At 62.0% G+C, this 13,561-nt stretch overlaps 1 protein-coding gene across 2 annotated transcripts in view; it reads left to right on the top strand.

The window, feature by feature from the left end:
* Window positions 1-1,088: 1,088 nt before the first annotated feature.
* CELSR2 (cadherin EGF LAG seven-pass G-type receptor 2) overlaps window positions 1,089-13,561 on the top strand; it is a 31,022-nt gene continuing 18,549 nt past the window's right edge. For both annotated transcript variants that reach the window (XM_058039988.1, XM_058039987.1), the window contains exons 1-10: window positions 1,089-4,940; window positions 7,037-7,684; window positions 8,251-8,473; window positions 9,031-9,146; window positions 9,553-9,641; window positions 10,270-10,427; window positions 10,871-11,034; window positions 11,935-12,060; window positions 12,496-12,662; window positions 13,275-13,460. In XM_058039988.1, the coding sequence (XP_057895971.1) occupies window positions 1,124-4,940; window positions 7,037-7,684; window positions 8,251-8,473; window positions 9,031-9,146; window positions 9,553-9,641; window positions 10,270-10,427; window positions 10,871-11,034; window positions 11,935-12,060; window positions 12,496-12,662; window positions 13,275-13,460 (5,694 nt within the window). In that variant the 5' untranslated portion in view covers window positions 1,089-1,123. The remainder of the gene's footprint in view (window positions 4,941-7,036; window positions 7,685-8,250; window positions 8,474-9,030; window positions 9,147-9,552; window positions 9,642-10,269; window positions 10,428-10,870; window positions 11,035-11,934; window positions 12,061-12,495; window positions 12,663-13,274; window positions 13,461-13,561) is intronic.

The raw sequence follows: 13,561 nt of genomic DNA, 5'->3' as shown, positions 1-13,561 counted from the left end.
TCGCCATGCAGGGAGGCCTGGCTGCCGCCCGCTGCTTTGCGTGGGAAACCCCCGGCAGGCCTCGGCTGTCGGGTGGAACCGGCGGGGAGCGGCCCAGTGAGTCACCGGAGCCCCCGGCGGAGGCGGGGGGGTTCGGCGCTCCAAGCGCCTCCCCGGCGCGGGGGGGCCCCTCCCCGGTACCCGTCGGACCCGTTCCGCCGGGGGGGGACGCGGCTCCGCGCCGCCTGCCTGCACCCACGCGACCGGCGCCGGCTTGGGCGGCGGGGGGGAGCAGCAGCCACAGACCGCGGGGATCCGCCCCCGTCCAGCTTCTCCAGTCTCTCCCAGTCTGTTCCAGCACCCCCGACATCCCCAGTCCCTCCCAGTTTGTCCCAGCGGCCCCCAGCATCCCCAGTCTCTCTCAGCCTGGTTCAGTCGCTCCCGGTCTGTTCTATTGCCCCCAGTCTTGGTGCGGTGGGACGAGGCCGGGGGTCTGGGGTGGGGATGTGGCACGGAATGAGGGGAGATGGACGTCCGTGTGTGGAGTCACGGCCGGCGGTGGGGACACGGGAGCCTTGGGGGACAAATGTCACACGTGCTGTATGTGCCACACATGTACTGGGCGTTTACACACATGATCTCTGTGCTTTGTCACACACGTGCTCTCTGTCTCACAGTGTATGCTCCGTGTGTGTTTCACATGTGCTGTGTGTGTCACATACATGGTTCCCATGCCATATGTGATCACAGATGCCTGTGTGCCCTGCGTGTGCGACGTGCGTGTTCCCCGCGCGTGCAACACGCATGCCTGCAATGCACAGGTGCGTGCAAGGCCCTCCACATCTGTGTATGTACGTGTGTGCGCGCAGGGCGCACGTGTGCACCTCACACGAGCGTGCACAACCTGCGCACCTCGTGTGTGCGCAACCTGCGCGCAGTGCGCGCTCGCTCCCCCCGCGCTGCCGCTGCCGGTGCGGGCGTCGCCGGCGAGTGCCGGGGGCGGCGGCGGCGGCTCCTTTAAGAACGGCCGGGCCGGTGAATCGGCGGCTCCGCCCCTGCGGGCGCGCGCGGGCGAGGGCGGGGCGCAGGCGGCGGAGCGGGTCGCTGCGGGCACCGGCACCGGGGGCACCGGGGGGCAGCGGCCATGGGCCCTCCGCCCACCCGCCGGGCCGCGCTCCGGCTGCTGCCGCTGTTGCTGCTGCTGCCGCTGCTCTCACCGGGACTCACCATCGCCACCGGCATCAGCTCCGGCGTCGGCACCGGCACCAGCACCCGTCGGTCCAGCACGCTACCGGCGCCACTCCAGCTCCGCGGCGGCACCGGGGACAGCGGCGGCGCATGGCCCCCGCCGAGCACCGGGGACAGCGGCGACAGCGCTGGGCCCGCACCGGCTGCGGGCGGCAGCGATGGGACTGCACCAGGCACCGGCTCCAGCGGCGGTGCGTGGACCCCGCCGAGCACCGGTTACAGCGGCGACAGCGCTGGGCCCGCACCGGACGCGAGCGGCAGCGATGGGACTGCGCCAGGCACCGGCTTCTCCAGTGGGGACCGCGGCGGTGGCATTAAGGGGGCCCCAGGTATCGGTGGTTCCAGGATTACCAGGGACGCTGGAGGCACCGTGAATGCTGGAGACACCTGGAAGCCTGGAAGCACTGGGGGCGTTGGAAGCACCTGGGACGCTGGAGGCACCCGGGATAGTGGAGGCACCGGGGTTACTGGACGAACTGGAGGCACTGGAAGCACCCATGTCCTCAGGGGCACCAGGAGTTCTGGGAATACTGGACACACTGGGGACACCAGCATCCCCATGGAGGACTCTGGGAGCACTGGGAACATGCTGAGCACTGGGGGTGTTTGGGGCACTGGGAGCACTCCAGTCCCCAGGGGCATCAGGAATTCTGTACTCACTGGGGAGACTGGGAGGTTCTCCAGAGGTGCTGGCAAGACTAGGAAAGTCCCCAGGGATACTGGGAACACCAGAGATACTGATCATAATGGGGAGACTGGGAAGGACCCTAGCAACATCAGGAACACTATGGACACTGGACATGCTGGGAACACCAATATCCCCAGGGAGACCAGTGGCACTGGGGATGCGATAGACCCTACGGATGTTGTGGAGTTCCAGACCACAGCAGTCCCCAGACCCCCCATACCTCACCACCGTCCCTGCCGCAGCCCCAACACAGCACCGCAGTTCCAGCCCTCCAGCTACCAGGCCACAGTGGAGGAGAACCGGCCAGCAGGCACTCCAGTGACACAGGTGACAGCACAGGACCCTGATGAGGGGGAGGCAGGCTGGCTGCAGTACTCTATGGCTGCGCTCTTCGACAGCCGCTCCGATGACCTCTTCACTGTAGACCCTGTCACTGGTGCCATCAGCACCGCTGCACCGCTGGACCGCGAGAGCAAGAGCACTCACGTGTTCCGTGTGACAGCAGTGGACCACGGGATACCCCGGCGCAGTGCCATGGCCACACTGACAGTGACAGTGAGCGACACCAACGACCATGACCCCGCCTTCGAACAACCAGAATACCGGGAGAGTGTGCGAGAGAATCTGGAGGTGGGCTATGAGGTACTGACAGTGCGGGCCACCGATGGCGACGCTGGTCCCAATGCCAACGTCCTCTACCGCCTCCTCAATGCCGGTGATGCCAATGGGGTCTTTGAGATCGATTCCCGTTCAGGCGTGATCCGCACCCGTGGCCCTGTGGACCGGGAAGTAGTGGATGCCTTTGAGCTGTTGGTGGAGGCCACAGACCAGGGCCAGGATCCAGGTCCCCGGAGTGCCACAGCCACTGTCCGCATCGCTGTGGAGGACGACAATGACAATGCGCCGCAGTTCAGTGAGCGACGTTATGTAGCACAGGTCCCTGAGGATGTGGTGCCCAATGTGGCGATTTTGCAGGTGATGGCCACCGACCGTGACAAAGGCAGCAATGCACTGGTGCACTACAGCATTGTCAGCGGCAACACCCGTGGGCACTTCTACATCGATGCGCAGACAGGCACGCTGGATGTCGTTACCCCTCTGGACTACGAGGTCACCAAGGAGTTCACCCTGAGGATCCGGGCGCAGGACGGTGGCCGCCCACCTCTCTCCAACATCAGCGGTTTGGTTACCATCCAGGTGTTGGATGTCAATGACAATGCACCCATCTTTGTCAGCACACCCTTCCAGGCCACCGTGCTGGAGAATGTCCCCATTGGCTACTCGGTCATCCATGTACAAGCCATTGATGCCGATTCAGGTGACAACAGCCGGTTAGTTTACACCCTGCTGGAGACTGGCACCAGCTTCCCCTTTACCATCAACAACAGCACCGGGTGGATTGTGGTGGCCTCTGAGCTGGACCGGGAGATAGTCGACTTCTACAGTTTCAGGGTGGAGGCGCAAGACCATGGCACCCCCCCAATGGCCTCCACAGCCAGTGTCAGTGTCACCATCCTAGATGTCAATGACAACAGCCCTGAGTTCACCCAGCGGGAGTATGGCGCCCGCCTGAACGAGGATGCTGCGGTGGGCACCAGTGTCCTGACTGTCTCTGCTGTTGACCGTGATGCTTACAGCGTCATCACATACCAGATCTCCAGCGGCAACACCCGCAACCGGTTCTCCATCACTAGCCAGAGCGGTGGTGGGCTCATCTCCCTTGCCCTGCCCCTGGACTACAAGCTGGAGCGGCAGTACCTGCTCACCATTGCTGCCTCTGATGGCACCCGCCAGGACACTGCCCAGGTGGTTGTCAACGTCACTGATGCCAACACCCACCGCCCCGTCTTCCAGAGCTCCCACTACACCATCAACATCAATGAGGATCGGCCAGTGGGCACAACAGTGGTGGTCATCAGTGCCACAGATGAGGACACAGGGGAGAACGCCCGCATCACCTACCTGATGGAGGACAGCATACCCCAGTTCAGTATTGCTGCTGATACTGGTGCTGTCACCACCCAGATGGAGCTGGACTATGAGGACCAGGTGTCCTACACCTTGGCCATCACAGCACGGGACAATGGTATTCCGCAGAAATCTGACACAACTTACCTGGAGATCCTGGTGAGTGATGTCAATGACAATGCACCCCAGTTCCTCCGTCATTCCTACCAGGGATCCATCTACGAGGATGTCCCCACTTTCACCAGCGTCCTCCAGGTCTCTGCCACTGACCGTGACTCTGGGCTCAATGGCAGGGTCTTCTACACCTTCCAAGGGGGTGATGATGGTGATGGTGACTTCATCATTGAGTCCACCTCAGGCATTGTCCGCACCTTGCGCCGTCTGGACCGGGAGAATGTGCCACTGTATTCCCTGCAGGCATTTGCTGTGGATAAGGGGGTCCCAGCCCGGCGGACGCCAGTAGAGATCCAGGTGACAGTGTTGGATGTCAATGACAACCCGCCCGTGTTCGAGCAGGACGAGTTTGACATCTTTGTGGAGGAGAACAGCCCCATTGGGCTGGTGGTAGCCCGGATCACCGCCACCGACCCCGACGAGGGCACCAATGCCCAGATCATGTACCAGATCGTGGAGGGCAACATCCCCGAGGTCTTCCAACTGGATATCTTCTCTGGAGAGCTCACCGCCCTGGCTGACCTGGACTATGAAACCAAGGCTGAATACATCATGGTGGTCCAGGCAACCTCGGCACCACTAGTGAGTCGGGCCACCATCCATGTGCGCCTGCGTGACACCAACGACAACAGCCCCCAGCTCAAGAACTTCGAGATCCTCTTCAACAACTACATCACCAACCGCTCTGGCAGCTTCCCTGGGGGCATCATTGGCCGCATCCCTGCCTATGACCCTGACGTCTCTGACCACCTCACTTATGCTTTTGAGCAGGGCAATGAGCTCAGCCTTGTGCTGCTGGACCCACACAGTGGAGACCTGCGCCTCAGCCCGGCCCTGGACAACAATCGCCCACTTGAGGCCGTCATGAGGGTGTCTGTCTCTGGTAAGACCCCCACCTATAGAGGCACCTTGCAGGGGGAGTGAAGTTTGTGGGTATATCAACCTCTATTTCTGCATGGAGGCGAGGTGTTATGGGGTCTCACTACCCTGTTTTGGCTGTCCCCACCTTCCAGATCAGAAGGGATGATGTGTTGTGGGGTCCCATGACTCCACTGAGGTGTTTTGAAGTTCTGCCATCCCATCCTGGTTGCCTCCACCTTCCAAATATATGGGAAGGGGGAATAATGGGATGCTGTGCCCCCCTCACACCCCAGACATCCAAGCTGAGGCTTTCCCCACCCCCTTGGGCTGTCGTGCTGTCCAGAGGTGGTCCTGGCACTTCTCTGTCTGTCACTGAGCAGGGTAGAGCAGGACCCAGTGCACGTACTGGGGGAGCAGAGGCTGGTGTAAGCCAGCAGGGTCCTGGTACCCTTGGGGGCTTATTATGAGGGTGTGATGGGTGAATCTGGGAAGGCTCAGGGTGCAGTGCAATATTGGGGGAGTCCTGGCACTGCCATATTTGTGTTTCCAGGAGACTCCACTTGAATGAATTCAGTGCAGGAGACACAAGGCCTGGTGTGTGTATTTGGGTGGGCAACCTGGCCTCCACTGAGATGTCCCCAAACCCAGTGTGGGGGGGGATCATCACAAGATAAGGGGGGTTGTGCCATCAATTGTCATCATCATTTGGGTGGTGGGGTGTCCAGGAGGTGTTTCTGGGGGATGGGAGTCACCCCATGGTGGATGATCACCTCCTTGGTCACCCCCAGGTCAGGGGAAAACTGGGTCACAGGCCATGCCTGATGTCCATTGTCCCCATCACCCCACAGCTTCCCCTGGCAGGGGTCCCTGCTCTGGCCACACAAAGCAGGGGGCCCAGGGCACAAAGGGTGGGGGCAGGGAGTCCCCCGTGTCCCCCCGCAAGCGCAGGGGCAGGCAGGAGGGAAACAAAAGGTCCAGCCATAGCTGGGCCCTCGCAGCCGCAGCCATGGTAACCTTCCCCCCCCGCCAGCCACTGGCTACCAGTCACAGGCCATGGGCCACTGGGCAGCCCTGGCCCCTGCCACCCCCTGCAGCACTTCCCTTCTGCCGGCTTGGCCCCCCACCTGTCCCCATGTTCCCTTCATCCATCTGTCTGCCTGCTCCCCATCTGTCCTGCATCCCACTGCCCTCAGCCAGGGGGAGGACAAGGAAGAGGAGAAAGGTGGGTGCCCCAGTGCTTAGCAGAGATTTTGCTGCCCCAGCCCCACAACTAACACCAACCCCACAATCAGCACCAGCCCTTTAACCAGCACCATCCCCATACCTGAGCCCCAGCCTCAGAAACAGCTCTAACCCCAGAAACCAGCACCAACCCCACAACCAGTGCTGACTCCATAACCAGCTTCAGCCTCATAGACATAACCAGCCCCATAACCAGTCCCAACCCCATAACCTACCACCAACCCCATTTAGATGCCCCACCCCACAGTGTCCAGGCAGGATGGGCACCCCATGACCCACACTGTCCCCATTCCATGGTCGCCAAGTGGAATGGGCATCCACCACCAGCACCAGCCTTATAACCAGCGCTGTCCCCATTCAGTAGTGGCCAGGTGGGACAGGAGCCTTGTAACCCATTCCAGCCCCATTGCCAACACTATCCCCATCCTGCTGTCCCTACCCTAAGTAGGTGGCATGGGCGCTCCAAAAACAGTACCAGCCCCATAACCAGCACCAACCCTATAACCATCACTTTCCATGCCTTGGTGGCTGAGTAGGAAAGGTCCCCCATAGCCTGCACTGTCCCCACCTGACTGTATCCATTCCATGCTGGTCAAGCAGGATGGGCACCTCATAGCCATTATTGTCCCCATTCCACAGTGGCTACATGGGCCAGGTGTTTCATGGCCAGTGCTGTGCCCATTCTATGGTGGCCGAGCAGGTCAAGCCCCCATAGCACCATCTCCGTCCAACAGCCGCTGATTTGGTTGGTTGCCCCATATCTAGCACGATTCCCAGTGTTGTCCATTGTCCAGAGCACATATCTCGCACCATCCTTTCCCAGAGTTGTCCATTGCTGTCACTGACTCCCTCCTGTGTCCCCCCCTTTGTCTCCAGATGGCGTTTACAGTGCAACGGCGCAGTGCACGCTGCGGGTGACGGTGATTACAGATGAGATGCTCAGCAACAGCATCACCCTGCGTTTGGCCGACATGTCCCAGGAGCGCTTCTTGTCCCCCCTACTCAGCCGCTTCCTGGAGGGAGTGGCCGCTGTCCTGGGCACCCCCCGCCACCGCGTCGTCCTCTTCAACATCCAGGCAGACACAGACGTGGGGCCGGCGCGGATCCTCAATGTCAGCCTCTCGGCGCTGCTGCCGGGGGCGGTGCCGGGCGCATCGCGGTTCTTCTCGTCGGAGGAGCTGCAGGAGCGGCTGTACCTGAACCGATCGCTCCTGGCAGCTACCACGGCCCAGCGAGTCCTGCCCTTTGATGACAACGTGTGTCTGCGCGAGCCCTGCGAGAACTACATGCGCTGCGTGTCTGTTCTGCAGTTCGACAGCTCCGCGCCCTTCCTCGCCTCCGACACCATCCTTTTTCGCCCCATCCACCCCGTCACGGGCCTGCGCTGCCGCTGCCCGCCTGGCTTCACCGGCGACTACTGCGAGACCGAGATCGACCTCTGCTACTCCAGCCCCTGCGGCAACAACGGGCGGTGCCGGAGCCGTGAGGGTGGATACACCTGCGAGTGCCACGAAGACTTCACTGGTTAGAGTCACTGGGCAGCCCTTCCTCGTGGTGTCCATCCTCATATTTCCTCTTCCGGCCCCTCTTCAGCCCTCCCTCACTCCTTCCCTCCCTCTGCCGGTAGACTGGTGGCACTGGGGCCATACCCCCTGCGCCCACCCTGGGGCTCCAGCCCCCACGGGACCCCTGATGGGGGGTGCCAGCCAGGTGGCGGAGGGCATGTGAGAGGACGGGGGTGTCTTTGGGTTTCCATGGTAATGGGAGCTGGTTACCATGGTAATAGAGCTGGGGATAAAGATACTGGGGGGCAGGGAGGGAGAGGGGATCTCCACCCTCCTACTTAGGGTTCTTGGTGTCACACTGGGGAGCCCTGTGAGTGCCTGGGGGGAGAACTCGGGGGTTACTGGGGGGTGGCGAGGAGAGAGGACCCCCGCTCCCCATTTTTGGGATGCTGGTGCCATTGGGGTATCACACAGGGGAGCCCTGCAAGCTGAGCACCTGAGGGGGGCCACACTGGGTTTAATAGGGAGGTGTGGGGGGAAGATGGGACTCCTTACCCCAGTTTTGGGGTTCTGGATGTCACACAGGGGAGCACTGTGAGCTGAGTGCCCGAGGGGGCCGCTGCACCCCAGGGGTCTGCCGGAATGGGGGCACCTGCCTGAACCTGCTGGTGGGGGGATTCCGGTGTCAGTGCCCCCCCGGGCACTATGAGAAGCCCTTCTGCACCATGAGCACCCGCAGCTTCCCCCCGCACTCCTTCCTCACCTTTCGTGGCCTCCGCCAGCGCTTCCACTTCACCCTGGGCCTCACGTGAGCCTGGGGGAATCTGGGGAGGTGGAGGGTGATGTGTGCCACTATGGGTGTCACATGGAGTGTGGGGTAGATGGTGATGTTTGTCCTGTTGGCATGAGATGAGGTGATGGGGTGTGGGGTGATGGGTGTCTTGTGGACACTGCATGGGTGCCCTCATTGGCATAATTTGGGATGTGGGATGGTGGGTGTCACAAGGGCATCACATGGGGTGGGGATACCTCATTGGCATCATGTGGGATGGGTGGTGATCAGTACCCCACGTGCATCATATGGGCTGTGGGGTGATTGTGTGTGGGGTGATGGGCACCCTGAGGGCACAGGGTAGGAGCGAAGGGTGTGGGTGACCCCTTGGCATGGAGGGCAGTGGGGTGGGGGACACCTTGTAAGGGCAGGGGCTGATGTGTATGAGCATCTCACAGTGGATACAAGGTCATGGAGTAGGGCATGAGGGGTGTGCCTTGGGGCACGGCAGGGTCAGGGGGTGTTGGGGAGTGCCAGGGAGGCACGTGGGATTGCAGGGTATTGGGGCCTGGCACTGCCCTTGTGTCCCCCAGGTTTGCCACGCAGGAGCGGGATGGGCTCTTGCTGTATAATGGGCGCTTCAACGAGCGGCATGACTTCGTGGCACTGGAGATTGTGGACGAGCAGCTGCAGCTCACCTTCTCAGCAGGTACGTGCTGCCCCTGCCCTGCCCTGGCCCTGTACCCTGACACCCTTGTGGGCCCTGTATCCTTCACTGGATCCCTCACTTCATCCCAGAGATCCCATCTTGGCACTGCCTGGCACTGCATTCTGGGCATCATATTCCTGGCACTGCATCTCTCATTGTATTCCTCACTGCATTCCTCACTGCATCCCTGGCCTGCCATTCTTAGTGCTGCCCAACACTGCATCCCCAGCATCCCATGCCTGACACTGCCTCCCTGGCACTACATCCTGGACATTCCCTTGCTAGCTGCAACCCCTGCATCATGTCCCCAACACTGCATCCCTGGCACTGCGTCCTGGACATCCCATTCCTGGCACCACCACCCCTCCTTGCCTCTGGCTGTATTGCCCTGACGCTGTGCCCACAGGTGAGACCACCACCACGGTGTCACCCTTCGTGCCAGGAGGAGTCAGCGATGGGCAGTGGCACCGGGTGCAGCTGCACTACTACAACAAGGTGGGGGAATGGGGGTCTTGGGGGGCGCAGTGTGGGGGGAGTGTTTGGGGCAGACAAAGGAAAGGAAGATGGAGGGGAAGGGTGGGGGAATGCAGAGATGGGGTGGGTCAGGTAGGTGATTTGCGGCACCTAAAGGGCTCCTAAGGGGGTCCCAAGGGGTGGAGATGGGAGACGGAGGAAGAGAAAGGAGTGGAGGGCAAGGGGGTGTTGGAGGGATGAGAATAGAGAGGAAATTTTGGGAACTCCAAGGGACTGTCAAGAGATGCCCCCATCTATGAGGATCCCAAGGACCCTCACCCACTTCCTCACCCATTAGTCCCCTTGGGAATCCCATGTACTTTCCTCACCTGTAGGGACCCCTGGGGAATTGGAATGGGGGGATGGAGGAAGAGGAGGTCAAAGGGATGGAGGCTTGGGGGGGATGGAGGGGACCATTGAGGGGTTTAAGGGGGGCTGAAGGGATGGAGGGGAGTGTTGGGGGATCTGAAGGGTGGGGGGCTTGTGGGCTGGAGGGACATGGGAGCGCCGTAAGGGTTGAGGGGTCAGAGGGCAGTGGGAGGATGAGGAGCAGGACAGAGGCTGCAGGATGGGGGTCCTGGGCCTTCCTGCCTAATATGGGGCCCCCCAGCCGGTTGTGGGGCGCTCGGGGGTCCCACAGGGCCCCTCAGAGCAGAAGGTGGCTGTGGTGACTGTGGACGACTGCGACACAGCCATGGCCCTGCGCTTCGGGCCCCGCCTCGGCAACTACTCCTGCGCTGCCCAGGGCACCCAGACTGGCAGCAAGAAGTGAGAGGGGCATGGGGATCCCATGGGCGGGGTCCCTTGGGGTACCCATAGAGGGGTCCCTTGTAGGTGAACGGCCCCTTAGGGTGTGGTACCTTTGAAGTCTTCACTGGTGAAAGGTCCCTTGGGGGTTACAGATCCCTATGGATGGGGGAGTCACTGGAGGTCCCCATGGGTTTGGGGGGTTCTCTTGGGGTCCCCATGGCACTGGGGGGAAGTGGGGATTCCCTTGGGAGTCTGTTGAGTTCCCCATGGGGGAACACCCTTTGGGTGGTCCCTCAGGTCCCCATAGGTTTTGGGGTGAGTGAGTGTTCTTTGGGGTCCCCTTGTGACTCCCATGGGATAGGGGGTGGCTGGGTGTCCCTTGAGGTTCCATCAGGGTCCCCACGGGTTGTGGGGTCCCTCGGGGGTTTCTTGAGTCCCTGAGGTGATGGTGTGCTCTGCAGGTCGCTGGACCTGACGGGGCCACTGCTGCTGGGGGGAGTCCCAACACTGCCCGAGAGTTTCCCAATCCGCAGCCGGCACTTTGTGGGGTGCATGCGGCACCTCCACATTGACCAGCGCCCCGTGGACATGGCAGCCTTCATTGCCAACAACGGCACCCTGCCCGGTGGGCTCCGGGATCGGGACGCTGGCGAGGGGCTGGGAGGGGCTGTGCTGCTTCCAGCAGGGCCAGATGGGGTGGGGAGTTAAGGGGTAGCTGAGAAGTGTGGCTGTGTCCCCTGAATGATGGGAGGGGGTTCCAGGGCTGGAGGGATGGATGAGGGTCCAGGGTGTGGGGGATGCTGTGCTCCAGGGGTGTGGAATGGGAGTTTAGGGAGTGCAGGTGTGGGTTGAGGGGTACCAGGACCTTGGTGCTGTGCCCCCCTGGGTGTGGGGAGGAGGTACCGGAGTAATGGGGCTGGATGGGGGTGCAAGGGCCACAGGGCAGAGCTGTGGGGAGGGGGTGAGAGGATGTCAGCCCCACGGGGCTGAAGAGAGGTCCAGGGAACAGGCTGGGGCTCCCCAGGGGGTGGGATGGGAAGTCAAGGGGTGCAGGTTTGAGTTCAGGGTTGCCAGGGCCACAGGGTGAGGGGTATAGAGTAGGAGTTGTTGGGGCTTGAGGGTTGGCTGGGGGCCCAGGTCTGGGCAGGACTTGGGCATCTCTGTGTCCCGTGTGTGTGGGGAGGGGGTGCCAGGCTCATGGGGCTGGATGGGGGTCCAGGGACACAGTGGTAGAACATTCTGTGTCTCCTGGTTTTGGGGTGGGGGGTGAGTGGCTGCCAAGGCCATCGAGCTGGAGTGGGTGGCACAGACAAGGCTGTGTCCCCTGGGGGTGGGGTGAGGAGGTGCCAGGACTGGGGAGCTGGATGGGGCTGTATCCCCTTAGGGGTTGGGGATGTGGCGTGGGGGCTCAGGGGGTACTAGGGCCATGGGGTTGGATGAGGGTTCAAGGATGTGGGGATGTCTGTGCCCCATGGGACTGGGGGTTCCAAGTCAGTGTGAATGTGACCCCAGTGCCCCCTCACAGGTTGTCCTCCCAAGAAGACCCTGTGTGACACCAACACATGCCACAACGGTGGCACCTGCGTGCATGAATGGGGGGGGTTCAGCTGCCGCTGCCCACTGGGCTTTGGGGGAAAAACCTGCCAGGAGGGTACTGGCGGGCCTGGGGGGACATTGTGGTGGGGTTGTGTGGCATACATAGGCTTGTTTTGGGGCAATGGGGGGCATGGGGAGCGGGTGGGTGTGAGGGGTGTGGAAAGGGGGTGAGGGGCATCCCTGCTTGTTTTGGGTTCATCAGGGGGTATGGGGGATCTGTGGATGGGTGCAGGAGATCTGTGGGAGGGTGTGTTGGCATCTGGGGGATGTGCGTGGGGTCCCCAGGTGGGTGCTGGGGATCTGAGATTGGGTATGTGAGAGGCCACATGGGGTTGTGGGAGGTCCTGGGTGGGGTGCGGGGGGTCCACGGGTGGGTGTGGGTGGCCTATGTGGGGGGTGCCCGGCCGTGTCATGGCACGGGCGTCCCTGGGGTGGGCTTGTGGGGGGTCATGGAGTTGCCTGCCCCCTGTCCCACGTGCATGCCCCGCAGAAATGGTGGGCCCGCAGCGGTTTCTGGGCAGCAGCCGCGTGGCGTGGACCGGGCTGGCGCTGCCCCTCTCCCTGCCCTGGCCAGTCCGCATCATGTTCCGCACCCGGCACCCCCACGGGGTTCTGCTGCGGGCGGGGGCCGGAGCGCGCCTGAGCCTCATCCTGCAGGTGGGCACGGGGAGGCCAACAGGGGAGTTTTCCTGAGGAAGGGGCCGGGGAGGAGAGGTGGTTGCCATGGGGGTGTTATTGATTTGAGTGGGGATCATTGCCACAGGAGGAATTGGTTTTGGTGTCATTGGCATGGGGGAGGTCATAGCTTTGGAGGGAGGTTGTTGCCCTGGCAGGGTATTGACTTGAGCAGGTGTATAGGGGGGTTGGCACTGGGGCAGTGCCAGGGGTTATTGCTCTGAGGATGGGGGTGTTATTGGCACTGGGGAGTTGTTGGCACAGGGTTTATTACCCTGGGGGGGTCATTGCCCCGGGGGGGTCATTGGAATAGGAGGTATTGCTGGGGGGTTATATATGGCCACGGGGAGGTAGTGGCATGGGGAGTTGGAATAGGGGAGTTACCCTGTGCCAGGGGAGCATTGCCCTGGGAGGGTCTGTTGGCATTGGCAGTATTGCTGGGGGTGGGGGGGAACAGTGCAAGGGGGTGCCATTCCTTGAGGGGGCATTACCTGAGGGGTTGTCTAACTGTCCCAGGGGAAATTGTATTTCCGGGTGGGCAATGTCTGGTGCCCATCAGGTTTTTGGGGTCCTTGACATGTCTACCCCTCACAGCTGAGCGAGGGACAGGTGGAGGCTGGTGCCTGGCAAGGGGGGTCCCTTTTGGCCACCCTGCGTCTGCCCCAGGCCAAAGTCAATGACGGTGCCTGGCACCACGTGGAGCTGGAGCTGCGGGGGGGCCCTGGCCATAGCCCCTCTGCCACCCTCCTCCTTCTCACCCTTGACTATGGCCGCCACCAGGTATGAGGAGACTGAGGCACAGGGGGACATCCACTCTGATGATCCCCGCGTGCCACTGTGGCACCCCCTGTGGCACCCCAAGGCACCCACGGGGGTCCCTG

This window comes from Melospiza georgiana, chromosome 23 (assembly GCF_028018845.1).
Source record: "Melospiza georgiana isolate bMelGeo1 chromosome 23, bMelGeo1.pri, whole genome shotgun sequence".
NCBI classification, from domain to species: domain Eukaryota; kingdom Metazoa; phylum Chordata; class Aves; order Passeriformes; family Passerellidae; genus Melospiza; species Melospiza georgiana.
The sequence above is the reverse complement of the archived record's forward strand: the minus strand, read 5'-3'. Positions and strand labels throughout refer to the sequence as shown.